Here is a 20,440-nt window from a genome sequence, read left to right on the forward strand (position 1 = left end):
TTGCCATTGCATATGTGTTTACAATTTTCATGTAACCTACAATAACAGAGAAAATCCAACAATCCAACGTCACCCTATGAACAAGCTTTTGGCAACAGTGTGAAGGAAAAACTCCCTTTTAACATGAAGAAACCAGGAAGAATCAGGCTCAGGGAGGGGGCAGCCATCTTTTTTGACCACTTGGGGGTGAAGGGAGGGGGCCAGGTGAAAAGACACACTATGGAAGAGAGTCAGAGATTAATGACTAAATGTGAATGATAAGAGATAAGTGCCTCTTAACTGTTCTGCTGGTCAACTCGGTTCCTTGATTCAGTTATAAACTGAATTTCAGATTACATAACATAATCTTTCCACATACCTCCTTGTTACTGCAGAAGTACCCTCTGAAGCAGAAAGTTGTTGGTTGGGAACCACTACTCTAAACATGAACCTTATAAAACTTTAACTTAGCTTCTGGAACTAAAAGTCTCCAGAATGACTTCTCTGCTTCCAAAAATAAGGCTACTTGTGCTGAAATCCATGGGAAAACAAAATTTAGGCTCTCTGATCTAATCAAACTGATGAGTGTATGGTCTCAGTAACTGGTTTTAGATCTTATCACTGGCAACATAAATCATTAGTAAATCATGATTTCAATTAGAGTCAAAAAGAAAAACACCGTAGGGTATGCTTAGTGGAGGAGCTACGCTGTGGGTGCAGAGTACCTTTATTTCTCAGTGAGACTTCTTAGTTGGCTCATGAAGTTTGGTTTCAAAAAGGCTAGGACAGCAACAGAAAAATGATGCTATGGTGATTCTCCTCACCTGTGGAGCTGTAGATATTCTCTGGGCCTGTTGAGAAGGTGCAGGAACCGGTCCACAATTTTATTTTTGCCAACACCCTGTGGAGGGACATCATCATCAGTCTTTATATGTGGACTGTGTTTGTAGTTAGACCACAAAGATAGAAAGAAGCATCCATTTCAACTTCCAAAGAGGCAGGACTGAGATGAAGAGCCAAGTGCATCCCTCTAATTTTGATGGTGCTTTGCTGTGACAGGGGCTGTTCTTCGGGACTCCCACCGGCATCCCACAGAGCCTGTCGGATCTCTCGGCCAGTCTGTCAGACGTCCAGTAATTCGCTCTGACAGCTCGTAATGCCTCAGCGTGGACCGTGCATGGTCACACACTCAGATTTGCAAATGCCTTCTGCCACTCAGTCCCTCTCATATGCAAGTGCACAAATAAACACAAACACAAAACTGCACACACACAGAAACACTCCTCTGGGCTCACAGCACACCATGTCCAGTCATCCATCCTCATCTATCCTCCCTTTAACCCTGCCTAGTTGGACAACGCTGGGGGCACAGAGTGTCCCCCGAGGAGTTGCTACATGTGTCCTTATGCTACTTATGCCTTATGTGAAATGTGACTGCGCAGGGTTGGAGGGTGACATGAGGACGCAGGGAGTCTATTTCGTAACTCTTCCCTCCATGCTCGAACAGAGCTGACATGGGTCACTTCACTAAAATCCACTACTGCAGAAATGAGACAAAACCATGGTCTGCAAACACAGATCTGACCTCTGTTTATTTTACATGACAAAAAGTGGGCTTGTAATCCTGACCATAAATGAACCAAAGATTTCCCAGGGTTCTTTTCTGTGGGCAGAGGAAATTACAATATGGTGAAATTAATACGCTTTCAAACATCACTCACCTGGTTTCCCACTAAGAGGAGGTGCTCTCCTAACAGAAAATCTTTCAGCATGTCCTCCATCACCATCATGTGCTGCAGAGATATTTAAGCAAACACATATTCAGCTGAACAAGTAGCTCAGATTGTAATTTAACCCAGATGGATGTTGCAAAGAGCAATACTGCTTACAGTTGAGAATAAATCAGCTTAAAATGTATTAAAAACAACAAAGTTTGCTCAGAAAACAGGTCATTCATAAAGTAGGTCATCCTCATTGCTTCCATCCTTTCTCAACCTCTTCCACCTTTTTTATTTCGGACTAAAACACGGGCAGGCAGAGGAAAAAGCGCAAAATGGGGACATGAAGAAAGAGATAAATCATCAGTGTTGCCAGAGGATGTCACAGTATCATTACCATGGCTGGTTGTTCTTTGGATATACTGCAATTAATGTCACCAATAAGGCAAGGATTAGGCACAAGACACTAGCATTAAACCAAACAAAAACCTATTGATTTATCCGCTGAGGAAAGCGATCTGTGAACAGGATACCAAAGGCAAAATTTATGGAACTGCTGCATTTAAAGATTTGATTCAGATTCAGCTGCTTGAGTTGTGATATTTGTTACCACTCAGCATCAATCAGCGCAGAGCAACAAAAGTAGGACTGTGAAGAATCTGAAAAGAAAGATAAGCACTTGGAGTTCTGCCCATTTTCACACCCACAGCATGTACCCTGAAGCCGATGTGACTTTTGTATTTTTGGCAACTGAACATTTTAAAAACTGAACAACACAAAGTCCATCAGGAGGACGCTTTTTTAATTTTTTTAAAATCCTATTTAAACACCAAAATTCAATGTGTATCACACCAAACATTCAGCAGTAATCATGCCTGGCGTACACACCACGACACAGACAGAGAAGAATTTTATTATACCATAAAACCCCCCAATACCAACCAATCAGAGGTCGCTAACAGTGTATTGGGGCTGATGTTACTGCCAGGCCAGATTAGCATCTCTAAAACTATCTGATAAGGGTCCAACACAGATGAGAAAGAGCATGGCCAGAGGAAATATCAGCTAATACCGGAACTAAAAGCAAAATCCTTACACAATGAAAACTTTAATCTGACAAAGGCAGGTATAATAACGATGACAACAAGGGACACAAGGGACAGAGCTGTGTTTTCATTGGTGTATGATTGCCTGAACTGGGTGGTGGTGAATCTGCAGAGCTAAGCTTTCTCAGTTTGAGGGGGAAAAAAAAAGAGCAATTGAAATTCAGATTACGCTTTACTGATCAAATCTGGGTCATGTGCTGAGACTGAAAAAAGTCTTTTCCAGCCCTCTCACAGCTACACATTTGCTTTAGAATAAGACATAAAATACTGATGGTTGTGAAGTGCATGCTTACCTGGGGATTATCATAGAAGAGCACGTCAGGAACCTTCATTTTCTGGTCAGCATTGTATATGGGAGCGGAGACACTCCCAATGGTCAACACACCGTTCTTTACCATACCTGTAGAAATACAGCAATGTGGGCCATAAACATGGGCTTCTTCATTTAGACTGACTAATGCTGGGAATGGTTCCTTTTACCCCAACTCAGACTTTGAGATGCAGTGATTTGACCATACAAACTGCAATAAAACTGCATTTTCTCACATGCAGCCCATGCCCAAACCTTTCTGGACATGACAGAAACGCATGTGAGGGGCGCCTCCAGAATTTTTTAATTATAGGGGTGGCCATATGGGAGCCACTAAAAATATTGGGGTGGGACACCAAAAAAAGAATTGACAGTTTTATTATGCTGTTATTAAAAAAGAGAGGAGGGCGTGTTTTCAGTACTGGTGCTTTCTGGAGCTGTTTAATCGAATTGTCTAAATAATAATCGGGCGTGCTGTGTGGTACAGCCAAGTTTGTGCTTTATCTTTGGTGAGTAAAATGTTATTATTAGCGGACACCTTAGGACTTCACCATCTTGTACAAATATTCTCACTTCTGGCTCAAAAATAAAATAAAATCCAAGTCTAACGCTCCAGAAACCTATGACGCCATGGTGGCTAGGTCTATCTTTTAAGTACAGTCTTTGATGAAAATATAACATTGGACACTTTAACCTGCTGCTGCTGAGTACAAAGTTGGTGTGATGTCAGATTGTGCTGATGCACGACTATCAAAGCTAACAAGAAATATTCTTCCAGTGGAAAAGAAGAACTGTCAACATTCATAACAATGTGGATGAATAATGCATATCAGAAATCTGATACTGTCATTCATGTCTAGAAGATGTATCAGTGTAGTTGGCAAAAATTCAGAAACGTTACATTTCTATTGCTTTTTTGTTTTTGTTTAGGTACCTTGCCTGTACTGCAGGCAGCACGTGTATTGAAGCTGCAGTTCTCTCAGAACTGACAGGGACAGCATACTAGTGTCCTTAAATGCTGAAGAAGGAGCAATACACCCAAAAGCACAGGGGAAACTGCAGGCAGAAGATGGTAACTAATGCTGCTACTGCAATATCTCTGCCCATGCTTTAAGAAAGGCAAAAGGGCTATACACAAAGAATGGTAAGGTTGCTAATTTCAAAGCAAAGGAGAAAATACCTCAAATTTCATGAAGCAGCTAAAAGCATGGAATTACAGTTTCATTAAGAATTCCAGGTGGATGAGTTTCAATTCAACATTCAACAACATCCACAGAATTAGCCTTCTTATGTTATCCTGAAATACACATTGGCACTTTGTATGAGACAGCTGGCTTTGCCTGGTTAAAATCAGCTTTGCCCCATCAGTTACAATATTTGCAGTAGCTAATATAGCAATGCTTAACTGAGCATAATCTAATGAATGTGATACCTCATAGTGACATTAGCAAGCTACTAAGGAACCAACACAACATTTCCTGCTAACAAAGCATTGTGCCAACATTTTAAGTAAACAACATGCCACCACCAAGTTAGTGGATTCAAACGACTTTTTTGACAAAGGAGGTTAAAAACATGGAAGAATCATTTTGTTTTGGCATTAAATGAGCATCAAGAATCATGTACCAATATTAGTAACCCAGTAGTAAATATCCTGGATTGTGACATGTAATACAAAGAAAAATAATCCATGGAGTTCCACAGCATCCTTTTATTTTATGTTTTGATCTTACCTACCAATAGCATCATTAGCTGCTTTGTCACTGAGCATTTTGTCACCAGCTTTTTAGTCATAATAATCCCACTCACTGGTTTACATGAGTGGTGCTCCTAGCTCTCACATGCCACCTCTAAACTCACACTGAACACTAATCACACACTCAAGTGATCCACTGTTCAAATTATTAGTGCTTTGGAAAACATCCATTTTACCTGTAACCAGAATAATTGCATGCATGAGTCAAATGAGAGAGTCAAACCTGATTTTTGACAATGCTGAGAGGTGCTTGTGAGTCAGAAGACAAGATTATTTTGGGTTGAGCTGTTTGTTTTCTTTGAGGCCAGCTGAATCCTGCTTTCCATCTTTTAAATAATACATGTGCCTGTGCTACCAGTATGTCTACACAGTAGATGTCAACATTTATTCTTTACAAGGAAACAGATCACAAGTTCAGAATGAATGCTAAGAGACAAAACTTTCCGGCTACCAGCTTTACAAGTTATTTGTCATTTATCGTGCATTGTTCCATTTCTGTAGAATAAGCGATTGAGGTTTCCTTTGGAGGGGGGTTACAGTTCAATCTTCAGTTATTAACCTATGTTCCGTAATATTGGTACAATAAAGAAGTTATTGCTGTATGTAAACTGATTTGTGCTTCTGCTGGTAAACAGTGCTGTGCAGAAGTCTTGAGTCACAATCATAACGGTCCTCTATGAATCATTCAAGAACAAAAAAAGGCACCTAACTAAAGGGATGAGCCTGTGTTATGTCAACAACACATAACACACAATTTCGCATAATATACCATTTTAAATCTAATTGTTCTAAGTGACTGGAACTCACAGGGATAATCAAGAGAGCGATCAGCGGGGTCTGTTGCATCCTGTATGGAGCAGTTCATGAGGTTTTTTTGAAGAGAGGAACGGGCCAGGCTGGGCAGGAATCTAAAACACACACATACACACAAAATAAAAACCCACACAGTTGCCTTGTTTTTATGACACACAAATCAAATATTAACATTAATTTCTGTCTATCCATATTGCTGAAACCTAACCCAGCCATCACAGAGTGAGATGTGGGGTCTACCCTGGACAGCTTGTGTGTGTGTGTGTGTGTGTGTGTGTGTGTGTGTGTGTGTGTGTGGGTGTGTGAGAGAGAGAGAAAGAGAAAGAGAGTGTGTACCTGGAGAGACAAGCCTTATTAACTGCGTGAGTGATGCTCTCCTCAGGGTGCCGAGAGAGACGGCGACAGATCCTTAGCAGCTGTCTAGTGGAGAGAGACGAGGCCAGAGACTGTGCCTAGCAACAGACACCATACATGAGTAGCCTCCAAACATCTCTACCTTTATATCTGCACAAAAAAATATCTGCAATCTGACACGAGACTGTTGGACTGTACACTTCTGACATCCATTTACACAACCTGGAACGAGAACAACACCTGTATTTTGGGGGGTTTCTCAAAACTCCACTACCATGTACCTGTATCTGTAGTTTGTCACATGCTAGGTCTGGTGAAGTAAACCCAAAATTCTGTTGTAATAATGCAGTAATAATGTTCATGTCCCGCCCACCATTTGAAACTGCTGCCATATGTAAAGCACACACACTTACTGTGGGGTCATTTGTCTTGCGGAGACTGTGTGCGAGGTGCAGTAGCTGCTCTGCTCCTTCCATCGGTACATTAGGAGCCTAAAAACAAAACAAGAAAAAGAAGCCAAGAAGGACTTATGATGAGAGTGGAAACAGAAGCGTTGTCTTCCAGTTAGAAAAATACTGGCAAACACCAGTGCTACCCTTCAGCCTCCTAGAGACACATGTATGGGATCAATTTCAAAATCCTACGTCGCCTTGTTTTCCAGTTATCAAATTCAAAGGATTTTAACAAAACTTGACCACTGACCAAGGTCAAGGTTACTGAGATTGAAACCCATCCAAGATTTTTAGTAGGTCTCAGTATTTGTATGTCTCACCAGTCCCTGTATGAGGCCCATCTCCTCTTCTTTGGCCAGCGGCATGACATTGTGGTAAAGGAACATAGTGAGCACCTCGGGGCTCAACCACTGCTGAGCTCTGCTGTTGCTGCCTGCACTCCCCACGACAGGGGGTTCTGCTAGGGCCAGCACTCTGAACGATGGATGAATGGGGAAAACGGATCTAAAAAGACACAAAAATAAACACACACGTGGATCACGCTGGCACACAAGTTGAACATCTGTTCAAGTCGATGTGGAACATAGGTGCACACAGTGTTGCTCACGGATGTATCCGTTTGCATGTGTGTGTCCTAGCCAATCGAGCTCAGGGTTAAGAGCATGACTTTTGACAGCTGCCCATGAAATCATCTGATTCAAGAGGACAGCAATGTCCATTTCTATCAAACCACGGAGACACCCATGCTGCGGCAGGATATATTTACACTACTGTGGGCAAAGTGGGCGCTAACCATCATCCAAGTCACTGGATGAATGTGTGGGAAGATATTTTATGCATAAAAACACACTCCACTATCTGCTGTACTCCCTCTGTTTGGTTGTATAATGTAGTGAGTATGAAACATTTAATTGTGTAAATGCCGTGAGATCCTGGTTCTCTTTAAACGTTATTCTACCTTATTCTAGTTGCTCAGACCTTTGCTGGTTAACTACTCCCTCAGTTTTTAACCGATTTCCACCATTTAAACTTTATACTGTTCTGCTCCTTCTGCCACCTATATCTTTTCGTGCTAATAACGTTTATACTTTTTGAGATATTAAGCTTTTTATTCAATTTTTGGGCCAATTTTGGTTAAAGGGACCACATTATCAGTGTGATCACCATTATTACACCTAAATTTCTGGCCTGATTGGTAGTTTCTAGTTGGACCAGTTTGAGCTGATTACTGATATTTAATCAATCTTTTTTGGGTCCAAAGATAAGTACTTCAGTTTTGTTATTGTTCAGTTGAAGGAAATTATGAGACATCCAATTATTAATTTGCTCAATGCATTTATTAAGAGTTTGGATAGGTTCAATATCACCTAGTGACATTGAGATATAAAGTTGAGTATCGTCTGCATAATTGTGGTAGTTAATATTATTGGAGGTTATAATCTGGCTTAACATGTAAATGCTAAATAAGAGGGGCCCTAGGATGGAACCCTGAGGGACCCCGCATGTGATTTCTATATTTTGTGATGAAAATTGGCTAATTGACACATAGAAGTTCCTGTTCTTAAGGTAGGACTTGAACCAGTCGAGTGCTGTACCAGAAAGTCCGGCCCAGCTCTCTAGACGTTCCAGTAATATATCATGATCAACCGTGTCAAACGCCGCGCTAAGGTCCAGTAGTACCAATACTGTGGATTTCCCACAGTCAGTATTTATACGGGTGCCATTAAACACGTTGACAAGGGCTGTCTCGGTGCTGTGGTGCCTACGAAAACCAGACTGATAAATATCAAAGCGACTGTTCATTGTGAGAAACTGCTGGAAAACAGCTTTTTCAATAATTTTACCGATAAATGGAAGATTAGAGATTGGTCTGTAGTTTTGCATTAATGTGCTGTCTAGGTTCTTTTTCTTTAATATTGGTTTGATAACTGCTATTTTTAAGGCTTTGGGAAAGACACCTGATAGGAGGGATGCGTTAACTATTCAGATCAGATCCTCCCTGATGGCTGGGAGGACCTTTTTAAGAAATAATACTATATAATAATATATCCAAGCACCAGGTGGCAGAGCTTAGATTCTCAATAATTTTGTCGAGGCTTGATTGATTTATTGTTTGAAAGTGAGTCATTTTCTCTGCATAAGTGCTAATTGGGCTTAACGTGGGTATTGGGGTTGAAACTAATGTGCCAATCGATCTTCTGATTTTCAAGATCTTTTCAATAAAGAAGCTGGCAAATTCATTGCAGGCCCTGGTGGAGCTTAGTTCAGGGGCTATTGCCACTGGAGGAGGAGTTAATCTCTCCACTGTAGCAAATAATGTCCTAGCATTATTGTTGTTTCTATGAATAATCTCAGAGAAAAATTACTCCCTTGCATCCTTCAGGGATAGTTGATACTTATTCAGCCTCTCTTTATATATCTCGTAGTGAACCTGGAGTCGAGTTTTCCGCCATTTTCTCTCAGCACGCCGGCACTCTCTTTTTTCATTACATACCAGTGGATCACTTCTCCACTGAGACTTCTTTTTACTAGAGACAGTTTTAACCTTGAATGGTGCAATCTTATCCATCATGTCTAAGATTTTGGATAGAAAATCATCTGTCAGTTTGTTTACTGAATGTGTGTTGGTGGATGTTGGTGATTTAAACAAGGTGGAAGTGTACATCAGTTTAAAATATTCAGCTGAGTTTTCTTTAAGGAAGTGTTTTTTTTTTTTAACAGTGATCTTACTCTGATTAGGTATATTGGCTATGATGTTGCTATCAAATGAAATGCAGAAATGATCAGATAATGCAATATCAGTAACGGCAATGTTAGAGATATTTAGATCTTTGCTAATACGTAGGTCCAAAGTGTGTCCTCGATTATGCGTTGGCTCACTAATGTGCTGGATTAGATCAAAGTTATGGAGGACATAATTTAATGCTTTTGTTCTGCTATCTTGAGGCTTGTCAGTATGAATTTTAAAATCTCCCACAATTGCTATCTGGTCATAGTGTAGACATATTGCAGAGCAAAAGGTCATTGAAATCATTAAAAAAGTTTGTATTAGATTTTGGTGGTCTATATATGTTTAGAAATAAAACTTTGTTTGGTTCATTTATTTCAGTAGCTAAATATTCAAATATATTTAGCACAGTTTTCAGGTTCCTTATCTCTTTTTTGCTGAACATTCAGCATTTTCACCTCTTTTCAGCACAAATTTCAGCCTCTTCAACTCTATTCTGCACAAATTTCAGTTTCTTCACCTCTGTTCAGCACAAAGTTCTGCTTCTTCACCTCTTTTCAGCAAATTTAAGTTTCTGCTCCACAGTGCACATTTTTTCTCTCATCATATCTTTCTTTGGGACCAGAACTGGTTTGGCTCTGTGGGTTGAGCAGCTACTGTGAGACCCGGTGGCTAATGTTCGAATCCTTCCTGTGACGGTTGCCATACATCTTCGCCGCTTGCATGCACTCTACTTTCTTGACACTCTTCAGTGTACCCTTTCACATACAGCCATCTTCAGCAAGCACTTCTGCTTCTACACCTCTTTTCAGCAGATAATTCTGCTTTTCAGCTGATTTCAGCAGATTCCACTACACAGCATTCACACTGCATTTTCGCAGGAAATGCAACTTTTTCTAGTTCTAGTTGCTCCGACCTTTGCTGGTTAACTAGTCCCTCAGTTTTTATCCAATTTTCACCATTCAAATTTAAAGACTGTTCAGCTCCTTCTGCTAATTCCTGCTATGTCTTTTGGTGCTCATAACGTTTATACTTTTTAAAATATTAAGCTTTTTTGATCACCAGTTTAGCTTGCCGGGCTGAGCCATGTTTTAGCTCTGTGAGATGAGCAGCCGTTCTCAGAGCGGGAGGCCCGGGTTCAAATCTCGCTTATGGCAACACTTTTTTCATTTAACAGTTCAACTTTTTAAACTCTTTTCAACACAAATTTCAGCTTCTTCACCCCTTTTCAGCACAAATTCCGGATTCTTTTTTCAGCAGAAACCTCAGCTTCTCTTCCTCTTTTCAGCAGAAATTCTGCTGATTCACCTCTTTTCAGCGCAAAGTTCTGCTTCTTTACCCCTTTTCAGTAGAAACTTCTGCTTCTTTACCCCTTTTCAGCAGAATTTTCAGGTTCTTCACCTCTTTTCAGCACAATTTTCAGGTTCTTCACCTCTTTTCAGCACAATTTTCAGTTTCTTTATCCTGTTCAGTCACCTGAAAACCAAATTGGCTCAATGAGATGAGCAACCGCCTTGAGACCAGGTGGCGCAGGTTCAAATCCTACCTGTGGCTTTTGCCGCACATCTTCCCTCCTCGCACTCACCCTGCTTTCTTGACACTCTTCAGTGTAATCTTTCACATAAAGCAGTTTTCAGCAAAGAGTTCAGCTCCTACACAGTGTTTTCAGCACATAGTTCTCCTTCTTCTGCTGTTTTCAGATTCCACTACACGGCATTCACACTGCATTTTCGCAGGAAATGCAACTTTTTCTAGTTTAAAGAGGAGTTTTTACACATCTCCTTTTATAATGTCATATTTTCACCTCTTCTACATATTTAGACAATGTAACAGCTTTGTTAAAGCACATCTTAGATTAATTTTATGTGACTGATATAAAAAGAAAGAATTCTCATATTATTCCCATGGCCAAAACAAAACAAAACGTAGGCCTCAGTCTGAAGTCAGTTTGATCAAGAATATAAAAAAAAATGATTAAAAATAAATGCCTGAAATTTTCACTGCCCTCTATTGAACCACAATAGATCAGCAGCAGTTTTTGGAAAGGAAGTGATTTGGTAAGAGCAGGAGGAACTAACTGAACTGAGACAAGCTAAGCTCTGCTGATCTACCTTTGGACAGTTTTTAGCCGACTGCACTCCACCCTTTTCCGTCTGAACACCATGGCCTCAGATTTGGAGGTGCTGATCCTCATTCCGCTGCTTCACACTCGGCTGCGAACCGTTCCAGTGCGAGCTGGAGGCCATCACCCGATGAAGCCAACAGAACCACATCATCCGCGAAAGGCAGAGATGAGATTCTGAGGTACCAAAGTGAAAGCCCTCCGCCACTTGGCTGCGCCTAGAAATCCTGTCCATAAAAATTATGAACAGAATCGGTGACAAAGGGCAACCCTGGCGGAGCCCATCTCCCACCGGGAACGAGTCCAACTTAATGCCGGCAATGCGAACCAAGCTCTTGCAACGGTTGTATAGGGATTGAATGGCCCGTAGCAATGGGCCAAACACCCCATACTTCCGCAGCACCTCCCACAGGAAACCCCGAGGGACACGGTCGAATGCCTTCTCCAAGTCCACAAAACACATGTAGACTGGTTGGGCAAACTCCCATGCACCCTCAAGTATCCTTGAGAGGATAAAGAGCTGGTCCAGTGTTACACGACCAGGACGAAAACCGCATTGTTCCTCCTGTATCTGAGGTTCGACTAGCGGACGAACTCTCCTTTCCAGCACCCTAGCATAGACTTTCCCAGGGAGGATGAGGAGTGTGATCCCCCTGTAGTTGGAACACACCCTCCGGTCCCCCTTCTTAAAGATGGGGACCACCACCCCGGTCTGCCAGTCCAGGGGTACTGCCCCTGATCTCCACGCAACATTGTAGAGGCATGTCAACCAGGACAGCCCTACAACGTCCAGAGCCTTCAGGAACTTGGGGCGGACCTCATCAACACCAGGGGCTCTGCCATCAAGGAGTTGTTTAACTGCCCCAGTGACCTCGCCTCCGGAAATTGGGGGGTCATTCCCCTCATCCCCAGACTCTGCTTCCTCCTCGGAAGACGTGTCAGTGGGATTAAGGAGGTCCTCGAAGTATTCCTTCCACCGCCTTACAATTTTCTCAGTCGAAACCAAACCGATTTGCTCAGTTGTAAATAAAACAGCAAAGTAAACGTGACCCAACAAACAAAACCTGAGTGAATTAAGTCCAGTTAAACACTGGACCACTGAGTGCTAAAACTCAGGTGAGGTTTCAAAGCTGTGTGCCGGTGATTGGACATAAGCTGCTAATAAAGTGAGTTCGCCAATAAAGTGCTCTGTTGGGAAACAAGCTCCAGCAGTTCTGCACTTGGGAAAAAACAATATTTACTTATCTTGTGCAGAAAAATGCGCTGACATTGTGTTAAATCGAGCACCGGCTTCCCAGTTAAACTGTGACTATCACCAGGTAATGTGGGCGTGTTTCTTGAATTAGCAGCAGGTGTTAAACAGCTGACAAGTGAGGAGGAGGATGCATGCAGGTAAACTGAGAGCCTGTTGAGCTGATCGCTGGTGTCGTGAGAAAAATGTCAGCTCGTTCTTTATTTTACAGAAGCACAGAGACACAAGACCAGGTCGAAAGAGACGATCGTTGGGTGCAAATGAGAATCTGCGAATGCAACATGTGGAACATGGAGAGTGGAATATGTAAACAAACTGGTTAACGTAACCCCCCCCCCCCCTTTCCCCAAAAAACAAACAAGCTAAAAAAAACCAAAATAAACAGTTAAACTGGAACACCGGGGCTGTGAGCTTGGTACACTCTGTCAGCTGACTGTTAGCAGAGCTAGTGACATCTCTGAAAACACCTTAGCACTTTTGTAAACATGTTCTATGTTGACAACCTGACCAGACATGTGAAGATTACGCCACTACATTCGCAGCTGTAGTTGTGTAGTTTGTGACAGAAAAACGGGGTATTTTAAAACAACTACCACCACCATTGCTGCCTGTGATTTGAAATGCATTCTGGGATACCTGGCTGCCCCAAGTCCACATAAGCAATCGATTATCTAGGATCGACCTATGTGACTTACTTTGCACGGCAACCAATCAAATGTTAGAGAAGCTGCAGTGGCAGCGTTAACCCCGCACACTTAGTTTGATGGGTGAGGCTGACAGATAAAATTATTTCAAGGTGAGACATGAAGGGGACAATAGTGCCATAATGAATTAAATAAATAAATCATTAAATAATTCATTAAAACGGTCAATAATTAATTAAATGTGTCAATAATTAATTAAATGTGTCATAAATATTTATTAAATTAATTATTGCCACATTTAATTAATTATTTAATGGTGTATTTAATTAATTCATTATGTCAGTCCTGGCGTTCCATACTTGTGCAAACGTATAGTGCGAGAAAAGTACTGAAACACAACTAATTTGCATGAGCATGTACATGTCCTCCATCTGGCTGTGTATGCTAGGCTATTACCAGCTTCTGCAGCTCCATCAACAAGCATTTGGGCGCACTCTGAGGAGGGTGCATTTGCTCGCAGATGAAAGAGGGTGTTGTTAAAACAGCGCTATTATTATTATTTTTTCTGTTAGTCAACAGTTGTATTAGCTCCATCATTATTAGCAAACTTACTCATGGGCAAATAAATAAATCGCCCTTGTAAAAACTATCAAGGATAGGCTCGATATATTCGTCCAAACGCCCAACCCTAACACACAAACACACACACAAACTAGAAGGTTCTTTCTTCTTTCTCTGACTTTGTCAAATCTATGTTTCCTACTGGATACACTTCATCTGAGCCACAGGAGTGGGAGAAGTGGAAGTGGGTTAATTTAAGCCCAGACACCCCACCACAAACATCCTTCCTGCCAGCTTCGGTGGGGGGTTTTAAAAAGTGCGTGCTCATACATACACACAGAGGCACTTCACGAGTTACATGCAGGGTCAAAACCATCAACAGTTGTTCACATGTAAAATATGCAAGATTGTTGCCCCCACTCCCTCACCCCACCCCCAAAGAGGTTTTAACGGAGTTGGGAAAACTGGGAGAAAAATAAGTATACCTGAAAACTGGAAATTGAAGGATCAAAGGTTAAACTTAATCTCATGCCTTTGACTTCCAGCAGTCACTGTCAACACACATTGTCACACTCAACCCACTCCCAGTACCACTGCTCTTGTCTTTTTGTTGTTACCAGTTTTGTTAATTAGGAAGCACAATAGGCAGTCAGTAAATAAGAAGAAAATGGATGTGTAGTGTATAAAAAGTGTCTGATCCTATGAAAATGTTCTCAAATGCTGCAGATCCAAGCATTCTTCTTTACTTTGGGCTATTTTAAGGACCAATGTAACCCAGCCATAAATTACATATTGTTATAATTACACAAAATGTGTTCCTTATACCTGACTGTTAGGACCTCCAAGCCTGTAGTTATATTCATTATTAGTTGGAGCCCCTCCTCATTGTTCTTCTTCTTTGGTGCAACCCTATAAATACAGTGTACCCCTTTGGCCTCTCCCCTTTTCTACAATTCCCCTGTGGGAGAGGTGGGTGTCATTTCTTTCCAGACACTGTATAACACACATATAATGTATATTTATCCATCCTGATGCTTCTGATTGTGATTTTAGTTCAATTATTGACATCATTGTGCTTGTTTTTGTGAGATGCTATAAATGTGTAGTATGTGTGTGTCACAAATGTGTTTTAGGCGCCATTAACGCTAGCATGATATATAATTCTGGCTAGCTTGGAAGTTGTGATGGGTTGAGCTAACCCTCTCCCCCACTGTTTGTATTTGGTTGTAGGAGCTGGAGCAATCAAGTCATTTACTTGGAGGTCTTTCTTTCTTTCTTTTACCTTTCTTTGTCAGGTATGTCAGATTTTGTGTTGGTGTTTTTTTTTCATCTTGTGTCAAATATGTCCCATGTAAGTTCGTACTTTATGTTTAATGTAAAAATAAATGCAGCCCCTTTTCTACAATTCCCCTGTGGGAGAGGAGCTTTCTTTCTTTTACCTTTCTTTGTCAGACACAACGCAGAAACACACCGGTTACACTAACACCTTGTAAGACAGTCTCTGTGATATTATCCTCAGAATATGTTAGATGAAAGAGATCCAAAAGAGAGATACAACTCAAACATACACACCTATTACAAGTCCTACAGTGAGTTTCAGTATCAAACCAATGAAACCAACAAAAATCAGCTTCTCGCTCTCTTTAAATTTTTATGGAATAATGTTTTGTCTTCACTCTCTGCTTCCCACATGTTTAAAACAAAGAAAACTCCAAATACACTACTGTGCAATAGTCTTGAGCTCCCCCTGATTTCTTTATATTTTGCCTACAATGAGCCTGACTTAAGTCATTTGTAGTCAAGTGGTCTGAAAAGAAAGACATTGGCTGCCTTTTCTATCATATTCAGTTCAGTCTTTGTGCCTGACCATTTACAGAGAAATGTCTTTGTTTGTTATTGTTTTTCCCTAAACCACTTAACACTGACCTATGAATCATTCAAGCATTTTAAAAAAGCGCTGAACTTATGAGATAAATCACTATTGGGTCTACACAAAACAGACAACCTAAGACAGAACCCATTTTAAATTATATCTTTAGTCACTTTGTTACTAGCAACCTGTTAAAAAAAAACATACAATGTATGTAATACATGTGTGTAATGTATCCTATTTCTTTGGTTGAATCTACAAAAAAGGGGTTGGCAGGCATAAAATAGTATTCCTGCACCAACAAAGCATGTTTCCGCATGGTGTGCAGTGCATCCTCAAAAATTAAGAAGTGGTAGGCATGAAAAAAAATCCAACTGTAGTAGACGAGGAGTATATGACTCATGAGAGGGGGAAAAAAATACAGCAAGACCTGACACAGTACCTGAGAGATGCATCTGGACCTTCAGTTTACAACCTGGGTTATAATAAAACTGTAAACTGTGCAAACTGTTTTTACTCACTTGGAGTTTAGTTGGGTTACACAAAGTTGGGATGCACAGTCAGCCAAGAGTAGATGTCATTAGATATGTTATCAAGCAGACACAGGAGCTAAGGACATTTAGTGATGGGGACGGGATTGGCAGTAAAACAGGTATCAGCCACCAAAAATAATAAATCTAATATTTTCTATTAATTCTATTTTTTATATGATATTCATTTGTTTCAGACAGTTGTTCCAACAAGGAACTTAAACTCCTGCACTCTTAGCAAACACGGCTAAATTTGTTGATTTATAAAAAACACTAGAGCTGTACTTCTTCTGCTTCCTCAGTAGGTTAGTAAGTTTGTGTTACTGTGTCACTAAGGTGCTAGTTTTTGTTATTTCAGTAAGTATCCCGTGCCAGTACCCTCACTTCTTGTACTCTTGTTGAAACTACAGCTACATTTTTTAGCTTATTCTTTCTCATCCTTGTTGACTGCTGCCACACAAACAATGCTCCTCTGAAGGCTTTTGAATCTAAAATTTAAGAGAAGGTGAACTACAACTTTACTTTTACACTTGAATATATTATTTATTTTATCACTCCATTCCATCACTTTAAGCGTGAGCCTGGAAGCTGAAATAGACAAGGGACAGTGGAGATTTAGGATTTCACCAGTGTGCAGTTAGAGAAGAGGTGAAAGCACTGCCATGGCTTTATTGTCTTTAAGAATTCAAACATCGGTCAAACTTGTGATATTTATTACTGTCTTTAAAAAAAAACAAAAAAAAAAACACTGTCACATTTCCAAGTGTGATCACCTTTCGTACAATTAACCCAAATGTGTGTGATAACCTGTGTGCATGCATGTGTGTACCTCTCTTGCAGTTCCTGGTCACTTAAATGTAGTTGTTCCTTTAGAGTCTGGTATCTGTCCCACCTCAGCAGCCTGGTCCCATCATACAGATCTATCTCCCTGTCATGGAGTAACCTGGGGCCAGAAAATAAAATCTGAGAAATGAGCTGAGTGGTGTGTGTTTGTTTGTTTGTTATTTTACAGCACCGGCTTCCTTTATTAAGAAACTGAAACAATAAGAAATACATTGAAGCAGAACCTTAGCTGCTGTGGAGCATTCTGAAAGGAGAACACAGAGTACAGATGGCACAGATAACAAAAAACCCAGTATCAACAGAGCATTTGGAAAATATCACAGCAGCTACATCCAGGAAATGAGGCAAAGCACCTGGATAGTACAGCCAAGGTTCCCAAGTTAACTCTGTGTATGCCGTCGAGAAGCAGCAGCTTGCCCTCCATGGCAGCAGTGACCAGTGGAGATGGCCTCCATGCTGTGTCCCCATTTGGGAGCGTGTACCTCTGTTGGAGAAGGTCCCTGACTGTCATGTCCTGGGAATCAAACACAATGGAGGGAGGTGTGTGATAAAGGCAAGAAAGTGGGAGATGGAAAATGAACAGCAGAGACAGATGTGTACAGCAGGTTGGCAGAGCAAAAAAGATCTAAAAATAGTCAGAAGTGATTCTGTCTGTGATTGCGTTTAGTAACTGTGAAGACAAGATGACAAATACACCAGCTTTCCATTTTCCCCTCCTTTAACTCTGTTCCCAGATGGTTTGGCCCAGCTGCCAAATGCAATATCTCTGCTTTAAAGATAACGCTGTCTGTTAAGCAAGACTGTCATATTCACTATCACGCTGCCATGTCATGGTAAAGACAGGGGGTAGACGAGGGAGGACAAGTGCAGTTGCAAAATTTGTTCTAGGCAGTGATTACTGCAATCCTAACTGCTTCACAGCAACATACTACTCATTGCTTTCTTGAATTAAAGAGAATTAGGTGCAGCTGTAACAGCAGCTGGTATGAGAGAGCTTCATTTTGTCACAATATCAAGTTCAAACATTAAAAGACTCAGAGGAAGTGTCATTTGTCCTAGATCCGGTGACATTTATCATTTCTACGCATCATAAACCCCTCAAGTCCTGTCTATTATTTTCACATTTTCATCTAACAGAACAGACAGTGATGCATTCAGTGAGAGCTCCAACAAGTAAGGCCACACTGATAAACATGGGACATAATAATACTATATCTCCCCATCACCAGGCTGGAGTGAAAGCCTGAAAGTCTTATAATAATAAATCAGAGAAACTGGTGCTATTGAACCAGGTTATTATTTTTTTTAAATGTCATCAAAAAAAAAAACATCAACAGTGCCCATGTGAAGGATGGTATTCTATACATATGCTCTTTAAAAGATTTTCTGAAAAATGTTTTATGACGATCCTGATGAAGGATCGTCATAACACACACACACACACACACACACACACACACACACACACACACACACACTCAGCTTGTTGAAGGACACAATTTATATTCTGTTCTCTAGCCTGACATGTCACTTTGCTTTCCCAAAAATGGGGTTTTCAGAGTTGACCAGATGAATTGCGTGGTGAAGGATTCCACAATTCCCGCAGCACAGGTCACCCCTGACCTCAGCTAGCTAAGAATAGCAGCAACATGATGCATTCATACATACAGAGCAGCAGCACACCCGCTTCCTTCACAACTATCACCGAGCTGACTACATTCCACACACACACATATTGCACAAATGCACTGTACACTCATTCAAAATTCTAAAAGCAATAAAAAAATCGAAATAAATTAACCAACTGAGCATGCACTTCAACTTATGCTTTTCCCTATTTTCTCTCATATATACATACTGCTCAAAAAATTTACACGAGCACTTTTTCATCAGAGAACAGCATCAAGTCCATTAAAATTCTGGGATTTTGATCTGATTGGTTAGGTATCGGGATGATGCCCTGGTCCAGATCTGGGTGGGCACCATCCATCATCTCAGAAGGCCAAAACAGCTCCAAATAAAATACATAAGCATTATATTTACCTGTCAATTATGCAAAGTTGATCTAGTAAAGTCCAAAATTTTAAATATGAAGCTGGAAATTAGCATAACAGAGCCACTTAAATCTAAGAAGACTTAATAAAATACCCTCATAGCAACATTTGCTTGCCTCGCCACCCTACTGGTTGGGGTTCTCTATGGCAGTATCACACTGGGGCCTACACATTCCAGAGAAATAACTGACGCAACAGTTAAATGAATAAGCAATCTCATGCTGAGTGTGCACGATCATGCCGGGCTGTGCCAAGGTGCAGAAGCATCTGGACATCAGTGCCAGAGTATAAATTGTTGTTAACAAAATGCTGTGTTCGCATGTAGTGCCGGGAGCCCAAGGTAGACAGAACAGTGCTACACCCTCTTCATGACATATCTGAGTTATCTGAGCCACTGATAATAATATTTTTCCCTGACATTATAAATACATTATTAGATTAGCATATATTTACCGCCTAAGTCATAGGTGTCAAACTCTGGCCCGCGGGCCAAATTTGGCCTAATTACATTTGGCCCGCGAAGCCATACCAAATTACTATTAGAGCTGGCCTACTGGTATTATACAGCTAATATATATATTATTTAGTATTAAGCTTTGCTTGTTCCATATTCAGTTTTCCAGCAAAACTTATTTGAGTCCATAAGAAAAGATTCATTCTTATATCTGGAGGAAGATTTTTCTTCAATAAATATTAATGTTAGCCCGCAACTTTGTTCCAGTTTTGAATTTTGGCCCACTGTGTATTTGAGTTTGACACCCCTGGCCTAAGTGATGCTGCTTTAATTTGCAAACTAAGACAGATATATACATGACGCACAGAAGTATCTGTAAAAAGAAATACTGCAAAATCTTTTACAATGTAGGTCAAAAGGATGACAGATGGTGAAAGATATGACTGTGGCATTAATTATTCGGGGTCTGTGACGCAAATGTTTGGTAGTTATATTCGTACTTCCCCTCATGCTCTGCAGACAACTCAAAACCTCAGAAAAAATCATATTTTTGAACATTTTAAAGATGTTTTTAAAGACATTTTTACCTGGTAGAGCATGACAGGCTCCATGCTGTAACCCAGCATCTCAGCAAACTCTCTGGCAATCACCGACTTGCCGCAACCCTAGAAATAAAAGAAGGTATTCGTTATTAAAATCAGATTCACTATGTGCATTGTATGTGTATATGTATATCAAGTGTTAGCCACCTTAGGTCCTATCAGACATATGTCCTTAACCATGTGCGACTGTATCATCTCGGCCAACAACTGGGAGTGGCTTGGTGTATGAATGTAGGTGGGACTGCTTTTGGGTGGATGTGGCTCCTTAACGCCTGCTGGAACCTGAAGTTTC

The 20,440-nt window shown here is 40.7% G+C and overlaps 1 protein-coding gene across 2 annotated transcripts in view; it reads right to left on the reverse strand.

The window, feature by feature from the left end:
- The window catches only part of vwa8 (von Willebrand factor A domain containing 8), an 86,750-nt gene that overhangs the window by 51,844 nt on the left and 14,466 nt on the right, over positions 1-20,440 (reverse strand). For both annotated transcript variants that reach the window (XM_085135523.1, XM_085135524.1), the window contains exons 11-21: positions 20,296-20,430; positions 20,134-20,211; positions 17,392-17,552; positions 17,025-17,138; positions 6,809-6,992; positions 6,450-6,527; positions 6,019-6,134; positions 5,677-5,777; positions 3,097-3,203; positions 1,701-1,772; positions 804-880 (exon numbers count right to left, since the gene is read on the reverse strand). In XM_085135523.1, coding sequence (XP_084991649.1) covers positions 804-880; positions 1,701-1,772; positions 3,097-3,203; positions 5,677-5,777; positions 6,019-6,134; positions 6,450-6,527; positions 6,809-6,992; positions 17,025-17,138; positions 17,392-17,552; positions 20,134-20,211; positions 20,296-20,430 — 1,223 coding nt within the window. The remainder of the gene's footprint in view (positions 1-803; positions 881-1,700; positions 1,773-3,096; positions 3,204-5,676; positions 5,778-6,018; positions 6,135-6,449; positions 6,528-6,808; positions 6,993-17,024; positions 17,139-17,391; positions 17,553-20,133; positions 20,212-20,295; positions 20,431-20,440) is intronic.

The sequence above is a fragment of the Neolamprologus multifasciatus genome, chromosome 16 (genome assembly GCF_963576455.1).
Source record: "Neolamprologus multifasciatus chromosome 16, fNeoMul1.2, whole genome shotgun sequence".
NCBI lineage: Eukaryota > Metazoa > Chordata > Actinopteri > Cichliformes > Cichlidae > Neolamprologus > Neolamprologus multifasciatus.